Source organism: Hyla sarda, chromosome 10 (assembly GCF_029499605.1).
Source record: "Hyla sarda isolate aHylSar1 chromosome 10, aHylSar1.hap1, whole genome shotgun sequence".
NCBI lineage: Eukaryota > Metazoa > Chordata > Amphibia > Anura > Hylidae > Hyla > Hyla sarda.
Window position 1 is genome coordinate 131,563,907 of NC_079198.1, and position 20,248 is coordinate 131,584,154.

The 20,248-nt window shown below is 42.5% G+C and overlaps 1 protein-coding gene across 1 annotated transcript in view; it reads left to right on the forward strand.

Annotated features, from left to right (window-relative positions):
• Positions 1 to 7,431, forward strand: part of LOC130294445 (indolethylamine N-methyltransferase-like) — a 38,915-nt gene extending 31,484 nt beyond the window's left edge. The window contains exon 3 of the mRNA XM_056544260.1: positions 7,008 to 7,431. Within this exon, the coding sequence (XP_056400235.1) occupies positions 7,008 to 7,431 (424 nt within the window). The remainder of the gene's footprint in view (positions 1 to 7,007) is intronic.
• Positions 7,432 to 20,248: the final 12,817 nt, after the last annotated feature.

Consider the following 20,248-nt stretch of genomic DNA (forward strand, 5'->3'; position numbering starts at 1 on the left):
CAAAAATCAATAAACCACAGGGACCTCCTCCTGGCCGCCCAATTATAGCCGGAATAAGATCAACTACTTCTTTTATTTCCGGCTATATTGATTGGTTATTGTCACCACTATTAATCCACATTCCATCATTCTTCAAAGATACAAGAGATTTGATACTTTTCTTAGAACAGTTCCAATGGCAGGATACTTATGCTCTTGCCTCCATAGACGTTGAGGGCCTGTACACCCGCATCCCTCAGGATTGCCCAAAATTCTCAAAGACTATTAGGAATGGACTGCTGGGTATTATTCCGTCTACAGACTAGTATAACCAGCAAAACACAGAGTTGCACTCTGTTAAGGTTTCTCCAGCTGAGCCAGCTTGTTCAAATGTATGAGGAAACACACAGCTCTCTGCCCCTCTGTAGAACAATGCTGTAGAAAGTAAGTGGGAGGTTAATCGTTGCAGTAAAAATTATTTTCTGTGAAAAACGCACTGCTCTCTGTCCACCAGAACGCTGACATGACTGCGAGGTGAAACGTTGCTGGAAAAAAAGTTTCTGTGTACCATACAGGCTGTCCATCCTATCTCTCTGCAGTGAAAGGATGAAGTGACTAGTCGGAATATGGCTGCCGATTATATAGGGCTGTGACATCACAGGGGTGACTGGCTGCTGATTCAGGGTCATCCCGCTTGCCCTTGTTCCAGTTTTCCCAGGATTCCTTGCCCCATGTCCTCACAAGTGGATCCGCCATTTTAGATGCCCTGGAGCCTGGATCACACTAAATGGAGTTTAATGAAGCAATTTGCGCGATAGAATCACGGTGATATTCGCATTCGTTGTGAATTGATTTTTTCATGAAATTTGTAACGAATTTGGATTCGTCATATTCGATTCGCTCATCTCTAATCATAACATGCTTGTGTTAACATATAAAATAACTTTTGATCTATATATTACTTTGTTCATTCTTTCTACATTTCTCTGGGAGTCTGGGGGAGTTTCTCTGGTAGCATGATGAGCTCCCCCTCCCTCTCCCCTGTCATGAGGTCTGCACAAACATTTTTACATTTGCTAAGCTTTTTGCCTAAAGTGCATACTCTAATAACTCTAATGCAGCCATGTGAAAGTACAAGTACACAAGAAAAAGTACACAAGAAAAACCTGCATTTTGTGTCAAAAAAATAAACAGTTTTACTTTTGCACAGCTTTGTGCCAAAAGTGTATGTTTTTTATAACCCTAAAGCAGCCATGTGGAATATATATGGTGCAAATACACAATAAATAAGTTATTAAAATGACCAAAGAGAAACCATTTTTCATATAAATGATGATTTAGCACCTTGTGTTGCCTGTCACTGAACATGGAAATGCTTCTATTCTGAAAAGACTGCAAGCTGTCTGGATCTCGCAGGTGTTCAGCTCATGCTAGTGAAGGCTGAAATATACACAGCGGAGAGATAACCACACACCCCTCATGGTCAAAGCCTTGCTTTCCAGGGTTAGTTTGCAAAATTAAAGAGACAGAGACCCCAAGTGGCCATTTTTTTTAAATATCTTTAGCAATAATTTTTTTATGAAGTATATTAGGAAAATGCTTAGTTTTTAAGGAAGTAGCGAATGAAAAAAAGATGTTTTTAACAACAGCAATGCTTTAACCTGTTCAGGACCCAGTGAGTACGGGTACGTCCTGACACCCTGGTACTTAAGGACCCAGGATTTACCTGTACGCCCGTGGGAATTTCAGTCCCCGCCGTGCGCCGAGCGGGGACCGGACCGGGGTGTCTGCTGATATCGATCAACAGGCACCCCACGCAAATGCCCAGGGGGGTCATCAGACCCCCCATGTCGGCGATCGGCACAAATCGCAAGTGAATTCACACTTGCGATTTGCACCGATTTTGGGTCATACGGGTCTATGGTGACGCGGAATATAATGGGGACCGCGGTTGTCCATGTCACTTACGATCCCCCACAAGGGATAGGAGTGAGGTGGCAGGGGTGCCACCCCTCCAATCCCTGCTATTGGTCATCAAAAGCGATGACCAATAGCAGATCGGGGGCGGGGGGGTTAACTTCCGTTTTCCCCGTTCTGCCCACCCACATTAGGCGGGGCAGAACGGGGAACCAAAGGGGACCGGGCACCGAAGATCCACTTACCCGTCGGTGAAGGCTGCGGGACACGATCTGCTGCGGTGATCGGCACGGGCAGCATGTTGTGCGGCAGAAGAGGACGGCTCCCTGGATCCTATGGAAGCCGGTAAGTTGCCTAGCAACATCTGGAGGGTTACAGTCTGAGACCACTATACAGTGGTCTCTACACTGTAGCCCTCCAGATGTTGCAAAACTACAACTCCCAGCATGCCCAGACAGCTGTTTGGGCAAGCTGGGATTTGCAGTTTTGCAACAGCTGGAGGTCTACAGTTTAGAGATCACTGCACAGTGATCTCTATACTGCCCTCTAGATCTTGCAAAAATACAACTCCTAGTGTGCCCACATAGCAGTTTGCTGTGTGTGCATGCTGGGATTTGTAGTTTTGCAACATCTGGAGGTCCACAGTTTGGAGATCTCTGTACAGTGGTCTCTAACTGTAGCCCTCCAGATGTTGCAAAACTGCAAATCCCAGCATGCCCAAACAGCTGTCTCGGCATGCTTGTAGTTGTAGTTGTGTACCTCAAGCTGTTGCATAACTACATCTCCCAGCATCAGTTAGGTAACAGAACCTAACTGAAGGTTTTCCAACCAGTGTGCCTCCAGCTGTTGCTAAACTACAATTCCCAGCATGCACAGTCTGTCAGTACATGCTGAGAGTTGTAGTTTTGAAACAGCTGGAGGTTTCCCCCCCCCCCCCCCATGTGAATGTTCAGGGTACATTCACACAGGCAGGTTTACAGTAAGTTACCTGCTTCAAGTATGAGCTGCGGCAAATTTTTCGCTGAGGTGCAAATTTCTATCGGGAAGCTCACTGTAACCCGACAGTGCAAACGTACCCTAAAAACACTACACTACACTACACTAACACATAATAAAGGGTAAAACACTACATATACACCCCCTTACACTGACCCCCCCCCCCCAAAAAAAAATGAAAAACTTATTGTACAGCAGTGTTTCCAAAACGGAGCCTCCAGCCGTTGCAAAACAACAACTCCCAGCATTTCCGGACAGCCACTGCCTGTCCAGGCATGCTGGGAGTTGAGCAACAGCTGGAGGCACAATGTTTGGGAATCACTGGCATAGAATACCCCTATGTCCACCCCTATGGAATCCCTAATTTAGTCCTCAAATGCGCATGGCGCTCTCTCACTTCGGAGCCCTGTCGTATTTCAAGGAAACAGTTTAGGGCCACATATGGGGTATTTCCGTACTTGGTAGAAATTGCACTAAAAATTTTGGGGGGCTTTTTCTCCTTTTACCCCTTAAGAAAAGGAAAAGTTGGGGGCTACACCAGCCTGTTAGTGTAAAAAAATAAATTTAGTGTAAAAAAATAAATTTTATACTGACATGCTGGTGTTGCCCCATACTTTTTATTTTCACAAGTGTTAAAAGGAATAAAAGACCCCCAAAATTTGTAACACAATTTCTCCTGAGTACGGAAATACCTCAGATGTGGCCGTAAAATGCTCTGCGGGCGCACAACAAGGCTCAAGAGTGAGAGCGCACTATGTACATTTGAAGCCTAAATTGGTGTTTTGCACAGGGGTGGCTGATTTTACAGCGGTTCTGCCATAAATGCAAAAAAAGAAATACCCACATGAGACCCCATTTTGGACACTGCACTCCTCACGGAACGTAACAAGGAGTATAGTGAGCCTGAACACCCCACAGGTGTTTAATGAAAATTCCTCAAAGTTGGACTGAAAAATGTAAAAAAAACGTTTTTTCACTAAAATGCTGGTGTTACCCTAAATTTTTCATTTTCACGTGGAAAAATAGGAAAAAAAGCCCCCCAAAATTTGTAACCCCATTACTTCTGAGTAAGAACATACATACTTACATGTCTTATATAGACATGGAAAGTGCTCTGCTGGCGCACTACAATGCTCAGAAGAGAAGGAGCGCCATTGGGATTTTGAAGAGAAAATTTGTCTGGAATTGAAGGCCACGTGTGTTTACAAAGCCCCCATAGAGTCAGAACACTGGACCCCCCCCCCACATGTGATCCCATTTTGAAAACTACACCCCTCACATAATTTAATAAGGGGTGCAGTGAGTCTTTACACCCCACAGGTGTCTGACAGATTTTTGGAACAGTGGTCCGTGAAAATGAAAAATAAAATTTTTCATTTGCACAGCCCACTGTTCCAAAGATCTGTCAAACACCAGTGGGGTGTAAATACTCACTGCACCCCTTATTAAATTCTGTGAGGGGTATAGATTCCAAAATGGGGTCACATGTGGGGGGGGGTTCCACTGTTCTGGCACCACGGGGGCTTTGTAAATGCACATGGCCCCCGACTTCTATTCCAACCAAATTCTGTCTCCAAAAGCTTAATGGCGCTCCTCCTCTTCTGAGCATTGTAGTGCGCCAGCAGAGCACTTGACATCCACACATTAGGTATTTCCATACTCAGAAGAAATGGGGTTACAAATTTTTGGGGTCATTTTCTCCTATTTCCCCTTGTAAAAATGTAAAATTTGGGGGAAAACCAGCATTTTTGTGAAAAAAAAAATATATTTTTTCATTTACACATCCAACTTTAACAAAAAGTCGTCAAACACCTGTGAGGTGTTAAAGCTCACTGTACCCCTTGTTGCGTTCCTTGAGGGGTGTAGTTTTCAAAATAGTATGCCATGTGTTTTGTTTTGTTTTTTGCTGTCCTGGCACCATAGGGGCTTCCTAAATGCGACATGCCCTCCAAAAACCATTTCAGCAAAATTTGCTTTTCAAAAGCTAAATGTGACTCTTTCTCTTCTGAGTATTGTAGTACGCCAGCAGAGCACTTGATTTCCCAATTTTTGGGGTATTTTGTCCTATTATCCCTTGTAAAAAAAAATTGAAATTTTGGGGAAAACTAGCATTTTAGTGGAAAAAAAATCATTTACACATCCAACTTTAACAAAAAGTTGTGAAACACCTGTGGGGTGTTAAGGCTCACTGGGCCCCTTGTTACGTGCCTTGAGGGGTGTAGTTTCCAAAATGGTATGCCATGTGTTTTTTTTTTTTTTTGCTTTCTTAATGTGACATGCCCCACAAAAAACATTTCAGAAAAACTCACTCTCCAAAATCCCATTGTCGCTCCTTCCCTTCTGAGCCCTCTAGTGCACCCGCAGAAAACTTAACATACACATATGAGGTATTTCTTTACTTGAAAGAAATTGGGTTACACAGTTTAGGAAGATTTCTCTCCTTTTACCCCTTGTAAAAATTCAAAAACTGGGCCTACAAGAACATGCCAGTGTAAAAAATGAAGATTTTGAATTTTCTCATTCAATTTTCTGCTATTCCTGTGAAACACCTAAAGGGTTAAGAAACCTTTCAATGTCATTTTGAATACTTTAAGTGGTGCAGTTTTTATAATGGGGTCATTTGTGGGGTATTTCTAATAAGAAGGCCCTTCAAATCCACTTCAAAACAGAACTGGTCCCTGAAAAATTTTGAGAAAAATTGGAAAATTGCTGCTGAACTTTGAAGCCCTCTGATGTCTTCCAAAAGTAAAAACATGTCAACTTTATGATGCAATCATAAAATAGACATGTTGTATATGTGAATCAATATATCATATATTTGGAATATTCATTTTCCTTATAAGCAGAGAGCTTCAAAGTAAAAAAAAATGCAACATTTTCAATTTTTTCATCTAATTTTGGAATTTTTCACCAAGAAACGATGCAAGTATCGACAAAATTTTACCACTAACATAAAGTAGAATATGTCACGAAAAAACATTCTCGGAATCAGAATGAAAGGTATAAGCATCCCAGAGTTATTAATGCTTAACTTGAAAGTGGTCAGATGTTCAAAAAATGGCCGGGTCCTATAGTGAAAATTGGCTGGGTCCTTAAAGGAGTACTCTGATTCATAAATGTATATCCCACAAATGTTCCCCATGGCTGTACCTCTCTGGCCATGTACTTCTTGTTGCAATTGGTCCAGCCGTTCTCCCGGTGCAGCGCTCCGTATTTCATAGCACTTCCTGGCTATGGTGGTGTGGAGGGTGACGTAAAAATCATCATCCCCCATGCTGCCTTGCTTCAAGTTCCTGTCCCTCTGTGCCTCCCTCCTCCTCCTCAGCCCCTCCCCTCCCTCCTGCTCTCCCCTCCCCAATAGGCAGACTACTGTGAATCATTAGGTCCATTTTGCATTTGGTCATGTGCATAGGACGGGTGTTACGTTACTTTCATGTGTAACTCCTTTTGTGAATGACAGCGTAACTATCAGGGATATTACTGGACAAGGAAGATCACATGCCTGGTCCAAAGTAAATGCTGAGTGCGCAGGCGCACGCAGCTCAGCATGATAGGAGGGATGCTGGGGAGGCGTTTACTCAGCCGAGCGAATGCCGGCTAAGCAAATGAAGGGGGCATGCATATTTAGGAGTGGGAGTGACCGTCTCGAGGGTGTGGGGGCCGGCATACAGTGGGGAGGATACAGAGAACGATGACGCTTCGTTCTCAAGATGGCTGCGGATGGCTGCATAATGGGGAACGAAAGTCATAATCCACACAGACCAGCTGTACTTCCGGTTTTCACAAAACACTGTGATGGCTGCCTGCAAGTCAATGGAGGTGATTTATTATGTTATATAACTTTGGCAATGCTTGCTATTGGTGGAGAAAAGTTTTGCTTCAGAGTACTCCTTTAAGGGTAAAGATCAAATTTCAGACATTAGTTGGAAAATCAACATTTATCCACTTTAATAGGGTCATGTATAATAATGGTATTGTTGAAAGGGCATTTTGGTTGAATTCAAGCATTTATATCAGTACTAAAATCCCATAACCCATGTCAAACTACTAAGCTCCATCAGATGCCTTACTGATGTTTACTGCGGGTCTTTTCAAATTTTTTCCATTTCTTTCAGTGACCAGTTTCAGAACAAAGAAGAAAAAATGAGATCGGCAATTCCACATGTTGTGAAATTTAATATTGAGAAAGAAAATATGACGGATCCGATAGTCTTACCACCAGCAGATTGTATCATCAGCGCTTGGCTCCTGGATGTTATCTGCAAAGATGAAAATGATTACAGGAGATATCTCAGGAAGTTCTCAGGGTTACTGAAACCTGGAGGACAGCTGATGATAATTGGGCTTTTAGATACAACATATATCACAGTTGGGAAAGATAAGATCCATGTTCTCAAATATAATGAGGATTTTGTTAGGAAAGCTCTAGTCGGAGAAGGATTTGTTATAGATAACTGTGTCGTTCAGAAGAGAACAAATGTGAGTGACCTTATTGACTATAAGGCCATCATGTTTATTGCAGCTCACAAGGAGAAGTAGGTGTAAGTCTAAACTTACAAGCTAAGCTATGTTCAGGTTTTCTCCATGCCTCCTTTAGAAGCTATACATTAGAATATGTACATTCTGAATTTATACTGGAAGTTTTTCTAGCTGCAGAATGTGTTCACATAAACTGATTTAAAGTGTCCCTATCATTAAAAAAAAAAAAACTTTTGGCACGTCACAGAGGCATGTGAAAAGTTTTGGCTGTTTGGGGTGTTTGTGCAAAGACCCCCAATCGATCAGACGAACGAGCAGTGAGAGGCGCGTGGTAGAGCATTTCACTCCTCGCCCATCAGTGATCTCCTTCCTACAGCCCCATAGACTTTTAATTGGCCCAGAATGGAGATCACTTTAGGCTAGGGAGTAAAGCTTTCTACTACGTGCTTCTTCCCGCTCATTCTCCAGATCAGTGGGGGTCTCAGTGCTGAAACACTGATTGATGACAATGTTTTAAAATGACAATGACACTTTAAACAAAACCTTAAATCTGCAAGATAAGAGTCTGTGTGTAAAACAGCTTTAAAAAAGAACTTAATAATAAAAATAAGTGTTTCCTCCATAATCCTATTTACCTAATAAATTTATAGAGAATCCCGTAAATGTGGTCTAATATAGATGTTATTTAGCATGATAGATTCCAAAGTGACTTTATGATTAGTACTTTGCTTTTAAAATTCTAAAACTGCAACTTCATTTTAAAGTGAATGGCCATCTTTGAAAATTCTTTATTTTAGTTTACTTTAGTGATTATTTCTTTATATAATCCTCTATTAGCAAATATATTATCTTTTTTTTTCCCTTCACAGAACTTTAAATCCCCTACATAGACATTTAAAGGGGTACTCCGCTGCAAGACATCTTATCCCTTATCCAAGGGATAGGAGATAAGATGTCTGATCGTGGGGGTATTGCTGCTCCCCCCCCCCTCCCGATCTCCCACAGCACCTGGCTTCCTAGACAAACACGGCCTACTCAGGCAGTGATCGTGATGTCATGGCCACACCCCTCGTGATGTAACACCATAGACATGAATGGAGGGGGTGTGGTGTGACAGCAAGTGGGGGCGCGGATGTGACATCATGATCACGGCCTCCAGCTATAAGCATTCTGAAAAAAATGTTCAGAACGCTGGAGTACCGGAGTACCCCTTTAAAGGAAATCTGTCCACTGTATTTTCTACTAAGAGCTGTAGACACTGTGGAATAGCTGGTATGGTATCTAAGAAAACTGTACCTTCCCTGCTGGAACTGATTGTGGTTGCAAAACTTATAAAATGACAGTTTTATTTTCAGCCTAGTGTCAATGGGGCAAGCTGTGCCTCCTTGACGGGGAGACTGGAAGGTAAATGGAAGCGGAGAGGTGTGCCTGGCTGTAGCACCTGAGAAGCTTGGCTCTGTCTCTTTGACACCTGGATAAGGTATGAAAAGTCAATTGTATATCTTTGCCAACCATCATCAGCTCCAGGAAATGGACAGTTTGGTTTTCTACCCTGACAGCTATCCAGTGGAGTCTGTACTGCTGACAGAATACCCTTTGTATTATAGAAATCTATCTATGTTAATCATACACTAGAGGGAGCCTAGGAGCCTGGAATGTCACTATTGAATTCCTTAAAGGGGTACTCCACCCATAGACATCTTATTCCCTATCCAAAGTATAAGGGATAAGATGTCTGATCACAGGTATCCTGATGCTGGGGACCCCTGCGATCTCGGTTGCAGCACCCCAGACATTCAGTGCAAGGAGCGAACTTCGCTCCATGCCGGATGATTAGTGATGCAGGGTGGAGGCTCGTGACGTCACCACCATGCCCGCTTGTGACATCACGGCCACACCCCCTCGATGTAAGTGTATGGGAGGGGGCATGGCAGCCGTCATGCCCCCTCCCATAGACATGCATTGAGGGGGCGTGGCCGTGATGTCACAAGCTTCTGGCACTGCACCCAATGCTCTAAATAAACACCGGGTGCAGCAGAGAGATTGCGGGACCCCCGCGATCAGACATCTTATACCCTATCTTTTGGATAGGGGATAAGATGTCTTGAGGCGAAGTACCCCTTTAAGACCTGTATACAAACTTCTCTCAATAGTGACTATTAAAGCCATAACATATAATTGAAATCTATGATCACCAAAAGAGATGAGCAAACTTTTTAATAGTCCACTTTGGCTTAACTTTAGCAAAAAAAAAGTTCTGTGCAGGTTGAACTAGTTAAGACTGAACCCGAAACTCACCAATAGCTTTAAAACATATGTAAAACAGTATAAAAGCCTGTATAACACTGTTACCATTGAGTGTATCTCAGTACTTTTTATTTGTCTTTAACCTCTTCCTGGCCCAGGACGTATAGGCACTCATCTCAGTTGCTGACATGTTTGTGTAACTGGATGTATGCATACGTCCTAACAATCACCTGCACAGCATTATGCACTGCAGGAGATCAGTTGGGGGACCCGGCTGTCAATCACAACTGGGGTCACAGCTGCTGAGACCGGGATCGCACCAGTCTCTGCAGCATTAACCCCGTAGAAGTTGTGATCAGTCCCCCAACGGTGACCCAGCAATGTGATCGATGGGTCCCGCTGGTTGCCATGGCAGCAGGAGGCCAGCTGATGGCCTCCTATCTACCTAACATAGTAGCCTGTGAGGTCCAGCCACAGGCTGAATCGCACAGGTTGAGTGGCAGTATAAGACTGACAGTTATGAGGTGCTATGTTATGCTATGTACAGTATAGCATTAAAGATAAAAAGGGAAAAGTATAAAAATAAAACATTTTTCAATTAATAAAATAAAATAAATTCCCCTTTTCCCAATAAAGCCCTAAATTATTAACTGCCCCACCCCAAGCCCCCCCCAAAACACCCCAAACCTATACATAACAGGTATTGCCACATCTGTGTTCTCTTGTAAAGTAAAACAATAATGTTGTTTACCCTACACGGTGAACCTCGTGAAAAAAAAACGATGTTCCAAAACATGGAATAAAGAAGATCAAAAGGTAGCATGTATCACAAAAATTGTACCAATAAGAAGTACAGGTCATCATGCAAAAATAAGCCCTTAAAGGGGTACACCGCCCCAGACATCTTATCCCCTATCCAAAGGATAGGGGATAAGATGTCAGATCGCCGTGGTCCCGCTGCTGGGGAGCCCCGGAATCCCCGCTTTGGCACTGCGCTATCATTACAGCACAGAGCGAGTTTGCTCTGCACGTAATGACGGGCAATACAGGGGCCGGAGCATCGTAACACCACGGCTCCGCCCCTCGTGACGTCACATCCCGCCCCTTTCAATACAAGTCTATGGGAGAGGGCGTGGCGGTTGTCATGCCCCCTGCCATAGACTTGCATTAGGGGACAGGCCGGGATGTCACGAGGGGCGGAGCCATGAAATCACGCTGCTCCGTCCCCTGTATCGCCTGTCATTACGCACAGAGCGAACTCGATCCCGGGGCTCCCCAGCAGCGGGACCACGGCGATCTGACATCTTATCCCCTACCCTATGTCTAGGAGCAGAGTACCCCTTTAACACAATGGTATTGGACAAAAAAATTAAAAAGCAATGGCTGTCAGAACATGACAACAGAAAAAATAGATTTTGTTGTGAAAAGAAAAAAATATATAAAAAGCTAAAAAAAATTGGGTGTCGCCATATTCGTACCGACCCACAGAATAAAGAAAACATCATTTTTACTGCACAGTGAATTAACTAAAAGACATAATAAAAAAGCCATTTTCCAATCTTTCACAATATTCACAAAAAATGCTGCATGAATCAACAAAGATTTACCACTAATAGAAAGTACCATATGTCACGAGAAGCATCGCTCAGGAATAACATGTCAAAGTTATTACCACTTAAAGAGTTACCCCCAAAGGATAGGGGATAAGATGTCTGATTGCAGGGGGTCTGGGTGCTGGGAACCCCCACGATCACTGTGCACGCATCTGGTGTTCTGTAAAAAGCAAGTTTCCGGCAGCTGTGATGGTGACGTCTCATGGGGGCATGGTGTGAAGTCACGATCACAGCCACCGGAACCCAGCTTCTGAACACATTGTTCAGAATGCCGGATGTATGCACGGTGATTGTGGGGGTCCCAGAGACCAGACCCCCCCTGTGATCAGACATCTTTTCCACTATTCTTTGCATAGGGGATAAGATGTCTAGGGGCAAAGGTCCCCTTAAAGGTAAAAACAGGCAGCGTCTTTAAGGGGCTAAAAGAGTTGTCTGGTGAAAAATAAATTATCCCCTATCCAAGGAAAGGGGATAAATTATAGTTCGCGGGGGGCCCGCGCGCTGGGACCCCAGCGATCTCCTGTACGGGGCCTCTGCAGTTTGCCGGAAGCTGACGTCTGTACCCCACAGGAAATACACCCCCTCCATGTATCTCTATCGGGTACATGGAGGCAAGTGTTGGCCGGCGCTCCGTGCGGGTACAACACACCCCCCTCCAGCCAACTCCCACGAAGGAGATCGCAGGGATCCCAGCGCTCGGACCCCCCCCCCGTGATCTATAACTTATCACCTATCCTTTGGATAGGGAATAAGTTATATTTCACCAGACAACTCCTTTAAGGTAAACAATGCTGAAACTTTGGCAACATGCATGGCTATGGGTAAACAGATGGTACCACATAGTAACTAACAGCTTATTTAAAAATACATTGCTTTGGAGATTTTTATGCTTTGTAAAATAAATAAAAAATAAAACTGCCCCAAAAGTCTTGCTTTCTGGTGTCAGGTGTGAAGAAATAACAAAAAAAAAAGTATGTAAAGCCCAGGACTCATAGAAAATGGTAAACAATTACACCTTGGCAACTATTATTTCTGTACTCATTCTCTTACGGGATCTTTGGTGTTTACTTTCTTATTATTTTACCTACTTTATTTGGTTAATGTCACATTACGCTCTTTGTTACCATTGTTTAAAATAAATCTATCAAACCTACAGTATACGGATAGTTTCCATCCAATATTATTTGTGCTGAGCGCATATGTTTGTTATTCATCTTTTCTTTATTAATCTCTTAAATACTTCTTGTAGGCATTTTTAATGATATGCATTTAATAAAAGAATTGATTTTGTCAAGTTATTTGCTTGTCTTTTCTTAAATGATCATATTTTTAAGTGTGGGAATAGTGCAACTATTACTACTTATATGTATCAGTGACTATCTATTTAATCTATGGCCAAGGAGTGAATTGTAGCTCCGAAACAGCAGATAAAACTGTATAAAGCTATGATTAACAATAAATCAATACAGAATTATAATTACATTTAGAATAAAGAGAATAGAAATAGAATAGAAAGAGAATAAAATAGCCCGAGGCTGCACATGCATGTAAACCCCCTTATATACACAACTTACACAGAATAGGCAGACATGTACTAGGAAGCACACTAGAAGGGTGGGCCATTTATATGGATACACCTTAATAAAATGGGAATGGTTGGTGATATTAACTTCCTGTTTGTGGCACATTAGTATATGTGAGGGGGGGGGGGAACTTTTCAAGATGGGTGGTGACCATGGTGGCCATTTTGAAGTCGGCTATTTTGAATCCAACTTTTGTTTTTTCAATAGGAAGAGGGTCATGTGACACATCAAACTTTTTGGGAATTTCACAAGAAAAACAATGATGTGCTTGGTTTTAACATAACTTTATTCTTTCATGAGTTATTTACAAGTTTCTGACCACTTATAAAATGTGTTCAATGTGCTGCCCATTGTGTTGGATTGTCAATGCAACCATCTTCTCCCACTCTTCACACACTGATAGCAACACCACAGGAGAAATGCTAGCACAGGCTTCCAGTATCCGTATACACTGCTATATACTACTATATACACCGCAGGAGAAATGCTAGCACAGGCTTCAAGTATCCGTATACACTGCTATATACTATTATATACACCGCAGGAGAAATGCTAGCACAGGCTTCCAGTATCCATAGTTTCAGGTGCTGCCCATCTCGTATCTTCACAGCATAGACAATTGCCTTCAGATGACCCCAAAGATAAAAGTCTAAGGGGGTCAGATCGGGAGACCTTGGGGGCCATTCAACTGGCCAGTTGAATGGCCCCCAAGGTTTCCCGATCTGACCCCCTTAGACTTTTATCTTTGGGGTCATCTGAAGGCAATTGTCTATGCTGTGAAGATACGAGATGGGCAGCACCTAAAACTACGGATACTGGAAGCCTGTGCTAGCATTTCTCCTGCGGTATTGCTATCAGTGTGTGAAGAGTGGGAGAAGATGGTTGCATTGACAATCCAACACAATGGGCAGCACATTGAACACATTTTATAAGTGGTCAGAAACTTGTAAATAACTCATGAAAGAATAAAGTTATGTTAAAACCAAGCACATCATTGTGTAATTCCCAATAAGTTTGATGTGTCACATGACCCTCTTCCTATTGAAAAAACAAAAGTCGGATTCAAAATGGCCGCCATGGTCACCACCCATCTTGAAAAGTTTCCCCCCCCCCCCTCACATATACTAATGTGCCACAAACAGGAAGTTAATATCACCAACCATTCCCATTTTATTAAGGTGTATCCATATAAATGGCCCACCATGTACAATCGGTTGTTACTCTTCCCTTATTTTTGGATAGATGATGGTGCTGTGACCTAATATGATCATCTGGGACATCATAGGATATTATGAGGCTTCTGGATGTTTACATCATACAACATTATAATAAGAGTTAATATATAACACTGAGTTGTTTGCTTTCCTTAGGGGATTGTTGTTTCTTACCTGCTCCTTAGCATAAAAGTTAGGTACAGTGGCCCCTCAACTTACAATGGCCTCAACATACAATAGTTTCAAAACACAATGGTCTTTTCTGGACCATTGTAACTTGAAATCAGACTCAACATACAAAGTACAGACAGTCCAGATCTCCTACACCTGTCAATGGCCAGAAGAAGTGACAAATCAGAATGGGCATTCACTGGTAAAACACTGGTAAAAGTGTATGCACTGAATTCCTGTCTGGTAGCGCCCCCTACAGTACAGGGAGGTATTACATGTTCTGTACTACTCTTTACCTGTATTACTGAAGTGCATGCACTGACTGATGTTTAGTAGCACCTCCCTACAGTACAGGGAGGAATTACATATCCTGAACTACTCTTAACCTGAGCCAGGGTTAGCTGCTCCTTTGGACACCAAATAAGGGCGGCTCCATTAAAAAAAATTTTGGGACACTGTGTGTACTGTACCGGACCCTGAAGAAGCTCCTGTCCTCTACATAGACAGGGATTTACAGCTCCCAGCAGATCTTTCTGACTTTTATATGTTAGGGTTTGGTTTGTCTAGATTAGATATCTACCTATTTTTGTTTAAAGGGGTTATCCAGGAAAAAACTTTTTTTTATATGTCAACTGGCTCTAGAAAGTTAAACAGATTTGTAAATTTGTTAAACGCTTTCACCAGGACCTTACTGGACTTTACCAATACCATCTGGAACATTGCACAGAGGACCCAGTGTACCGGCACCATCTACACACTGTGGAAACAGCGCCTCTTACCCAGGTTGCCACCAAAAGGATCGGTAACACTCATTTGAAACTGTCACAAATTGTTGAACTATTATAAGGATACATTATATTCTAAAGAAGGAAAAGAGGGAAGCGATTATATAGGCACCCTCAGCTACATTTCACGTATTGTGCAGTTGGTGCCTAGATATTAGCGGTTAAACACCAGCTGCACTCACTATATGCCAGTGATATTATTATTATGCCATTAATATTATCTTAATTTTTGGTATTTTTGTCATTTCACATTTTTATGTACATTATTACCTAAAGGTTGTTTTTATTGTATATGTTCTTCTCACATGGGCCCTGTGAGAAGCAACTAACTACAGTCTATTTATCCTGTTTTAATAAATTGTTTATATTATTATCATTGAAGCACGATCCAGACAATCATTTATTTAAAATTTCCTTATTTAATATCCATACCATTTTTTACTCACTTAGAAGGTCCGGGCAACTTCTTACTATTGGCTTTTCCTTTTGTGCAATTAGGGTATAGTTGCATGCCCTAGCTTGACCTCAGTGTGTACTATTATTGTGAGCTGCACTTACACCCCTTTTTTTTTCTCTTTAGATTTGTAAATTACTTCTATTAAACAATCTTAATCCTTTCAGTACTTATGAGCTTCTGAAGTTAAGGTTGTTCTTTTCTGTCTAAATGCTCTCTGATGACATGTGTCTCGGGAACCACCCAGTTTAGAAGCAAATCCCCATAGCAAACCTCTTCTAAACTGGGCGGTTCCCGAGACACGTGTCATCAGAGAGCATTTAGACAGAAAAGAACAACCTTAACTTCAGAAGCTCATAAGTACTGAAAGGATTAAGATTTTTTAATAGAAGTAATTTACAAATCTGTTTAACTTTCTGGAGCCAGTTGTTATATATATATATATATATATATATATATATATATATATATATATAAAAGTTTTTTCCTGGATAACCCCTTTAACCCCTTCACGACGAGCGACGTGAATGTACGGCGCCACGAAGTGTCACTTGGCGCGCAGCGACGTACATGTACGTCGCGGGGTGCCGGGAGCGCTGTGTCACCGGTAGCTGTGATCGGGCCGGGATGACTGCTGTTATCTAACAGCAGGCATCCCGGCACATCGCCGAGGGGGGTCCTGAGACCCCCCCATGACCGCGATGGGCGCAAATCGCAGGTCAATTCAGACCTGCGATCTGCGCGATTCCGTGTCATAAGGGTCACTGGTGACCCGGAAAATAAGAGGGATCAGGGGTGTCCGAGACACCCTTGATCCCCCTGAAGGGATAGGAGTTTGGTGGCAGGGGTGACACCCCTCCTATCCCTGCTATTATTTGGCCGGAGCGACCGACTTATAGCAGACCGGGGGAGGGGGGTTAAAGTTCCGTTCCCCCGCTTTGCCCACCTATCGGTGTCCGGGCAAAACGGGGGAACTGTCCAGGGGCTGGCGCCGAAGGTCCCTTACCTGGATCCCGAAGCGCGATCCTCCATGCGGGGATTCCCCACGTGTGGCAGCGGCGGAAGCAATTCATCCGGGTCCTGTCAGGTGAGTTGTTGCCTAGCAACATCCAGAGGGCCACAGTTTACAGTCGTCTATAAACCGTGGCCCTCCAGATGTTGCCAAAACTACAACTCCCAGCATGCCTAGACAGCTGTTTGCTGTGTGGGCATGCTGGGACTTGTAGTTTTGCAATATTTAGAGGGGTTCAGGTTGTAGATCACTATGCAGTGGTCTCAAACTGTAGCCCTCCAGATGTTGCAAAACTACAATTCTCAGCATGCCCCGACAGCAGTTTCCTGTCTGGGCATGCTGCCAGTTGTAGTTTTGCAACATCTGGAGGGCCACAGTTTAGAGACCACTGGACAGTGATTTACAACCTGAACCCCTCTAAATCTTGCAAAACTAGAACTCCCATCATTCAGGAACAGTATAAGGCTGTCTTGGCATGCTGGGAGTTGTACTTGCGTGCCTCCAGCCATTACATAACTACATCTCCCAGCATTCCCTTCCGCAATCAGTACAAGCTGGGAGTTGTTGTTTTGCAACAGCTGGAGGCACACTGGTTGGAAAATACTGAGTTAGGTCATAGAACCTAACTCAAGGTTTTCCAACCAGTGTGCCTCCAGCTGTTGCAAAACTATAACTCCCAGCATGCATGGTCTGTCAGTGCATGCTGGGAGTTGTAGTTTTGACCCTCCTCCCATGTGAATGTACAGGCTACATTCACACTGGCGGCAGATTACAGTGAGTTTCCCGCTTTAAGTTTGAGCTGCGGCAAATTTTCCGCCGCAGCTCAAACTCGTAGCGGGAGACTCAGTGTAATCTTTCTCCAGTATGAATGTAACCTAAAAACACTACACTACACTAACATAAAATAAAGAGTAAAACACTACATATACACAAGTACACTGCCCCCCCCTACCACCCCCCTTCCCCAATAAAAATGAAAAACGTATTGTACGGCAGTGTTTCTAAGATGGAGCCTCCAGCTGTTGCAAAAAAAAAAAAAAAACTCACAGCAATAGACTGTCCAAGCATGCTGGGAGTTTTACAACAGCTGGAGGCACCCTGTTTGGGAATCACTGGCATAGAATACCCCTATGTCCACCCCTAGGCAAGTCCCTAATTCAGGCCTCAAATGCGCATGGCGCTCTCACTTTGAAGCCCTGTTGTATTTCAAGGCAACAGTATAGGGTCACATATGGGGTATCGCCGTACTCGGGAGAAATTGCCTAACAAAGTTTGGGGGGCTTTTTCTCCTTTTACCCTTATGAAAAGGAACAGTTGTGGTCTACACCAGCATGTAAGTATAAAAAAATAAACATTTTTGCACTAACATGCTGGTGTTGCCCTATACTTTTCATTTTCACAAGAGGTAAAAGGGAAAAACGCCCCCCAAAATTTGTAACGCAATTTCTCCCGAGTACGGAGATGCCGCATATGTGGGCGCAAAGTGCTCTGGGGGCAGACAACAAGGCCCAGAAGGGAGAGTGCACCATGTACATTTGAGGTGATTTGCACAGGGGTGGATGATTGTTACAGTGGTTCTGACAAACGCAAAAAAAACACACACCCACATGTGACCCCATTTTGGAAACTACACCCCTCACGGAATGTAATAAGGGGTGCAGTGAGAATTTACACAACACAGGTGTCTGACGGATCTTTGGAACAGTGGTCCGTGAAAATGAAAAATTTTGCACAGCTCACTGTTCCAAAGATCTATCAGACACCAGACACAGTACATTCTGTGAGGGGTCCAGTTTCCAAAATGGTATGCCATGTGTTTTTTTTTTTGCTGTCCTGGCACCATAGGGGCTTTCTAAATGTGACATGCCCCCCGAGCAAAATTTGCTCTCAAAAAGCCAAATATGACGCCTTCTCTTCTGAGCATTGTAGTTCGCCCGCAGTGCACTTCAGGTCCACTTATGGGGTACTTCCATACCCAGAAGAGATGGGGTTACAAATTTTGGGGGGTCTTTTCTTCTATTAACCCTTGCAAAAATGTGAAATTTGGGGGGAAACCCACATTTTAGTGAAATATTATTTTTTTTTTTTTATATATGCAAAAGTCGGGAAACCCCTGTGGGGTATTAAGGCTCACTTTATCCCTTGTTACATTCCTCAAGGGGTCTAGTTTCCAAAAATGGTATGCCATGTGTTTTTTTTTTACTGTCCTGGCACCATAGGGGCTTCCTAAATGCAACATGCCCCCCGAGCAAAATTTGCTCTCAAAAAGCCAAATATGACTCCTTCTCTTCTGAGCATTGTAGTTCGTTCACATGGTACTTTCATACTCAGAAGAGATGGGGTTACAAATTTTGGGGGTCTTTTCTGCTATTAACCCTTTAAAAATGTGAAATTTGGGGAAAACCAACATTTTAGTGATTTTTTTTTTTTTTTTTACATGTGCAAAAGTCGTGAAACACCTGTGGGGTATTAAGGTTCACTTTATTCCTTGTTATGTTCCTCAAGGGGTCTAGTTTCCAAAATGGTATGCCATGTGTTTTTTTTTTGTTTTTTTTTTGCTGTTCTGGCACCATAGGGGCTTCCTAAATGTGACATGACCACCATTTCAGAAAAACGTACTCTCCAAAATCCCTTGTCGCTCCTTCACTTCTGAGCCCTCTACACTTTACATAGACATATGAGGTATGTGCTTACTCGAGAGAAATTGGGTTACACATACAAGTATAAATGTTCTCCTTTTACCCCTTGTAAAAATTCAAAAATTGGGTCTACAAGAACATGCAAGTGTAAAAAATGAAGATTTTGAATTTTGTCCTTCACTTTGCTGCTTTTGCTGTGAAACACCTAAATGGTTAAAACACTTACTGAATGCCATTTTGAATACTTTGGGGGTCCAGTTTTTATAATGGGGTCATTTATGGAGTATTTCTAATATGAAGACCCTTCAAATCCACTTCAAACCTGAACTGGTCCCTGAAAATAATGAGTTTGAAAATTTTGTGAAAAATTGGAAAATTGCTGCTGAACTTTGAAGCCCTCTGGTGTCTACCAAATGTAAAAACTTGCAATAATAAAGTAGACATATTGTATATGTGAATCCAAAAAAAAAAATATTTGGAATATCCATTTTCCTTACAAGCAGAGAGCTTCAAAGTTCGAAAAATGCTAAATTTTACATTTTTTCATCAAATTTGGGGATTTTTCACCAAGAAAGGATGCAAGTTACCACAAAAATTTACCACTATGTTAAAGTAGAATATGTCACGAAAAAACTATCTCAGAATCAGAATGATAACTAAAAGCATTGCAGAGTTATTAATGTTTAAAGTGACAGTGGTCAGATTTGCAAAAAAGGGCTTCGTCCTAGAGGTGAAAATGGGCTCCGTCCTTAAGGGGTTAAGGACGCAGGGTTTTTCTGTTTTTGCACTTTAGTTTTTTCCTCCTTACCTTTTAAAAATCATAACCCTTAACACATAAAAATCCATATTATGGCTTATTTTTTGCCTCACCAATTCTACTTTGCAGGGACTTTAGTCATTTTACACAAACATTCACGGCGAAACTGAAAAAAAAATCATTGTGCGACAAAATCGAAGGAAAAACGCCATTTTGTAAATTTTGGGGGCTTCCGTTTCTACGCAGTGCATATTTCAGTAAAAATTACACTTTATCATTATTCTGTAGGTCCATACGATTAAAATGATTCCCTACTTATATAGGTTTGATTTTGTCGTACTTCTGGAAAAAATCATAACTACATGCAGGAAAATGTATACGTTTAAAAATGTCATCTTCTGA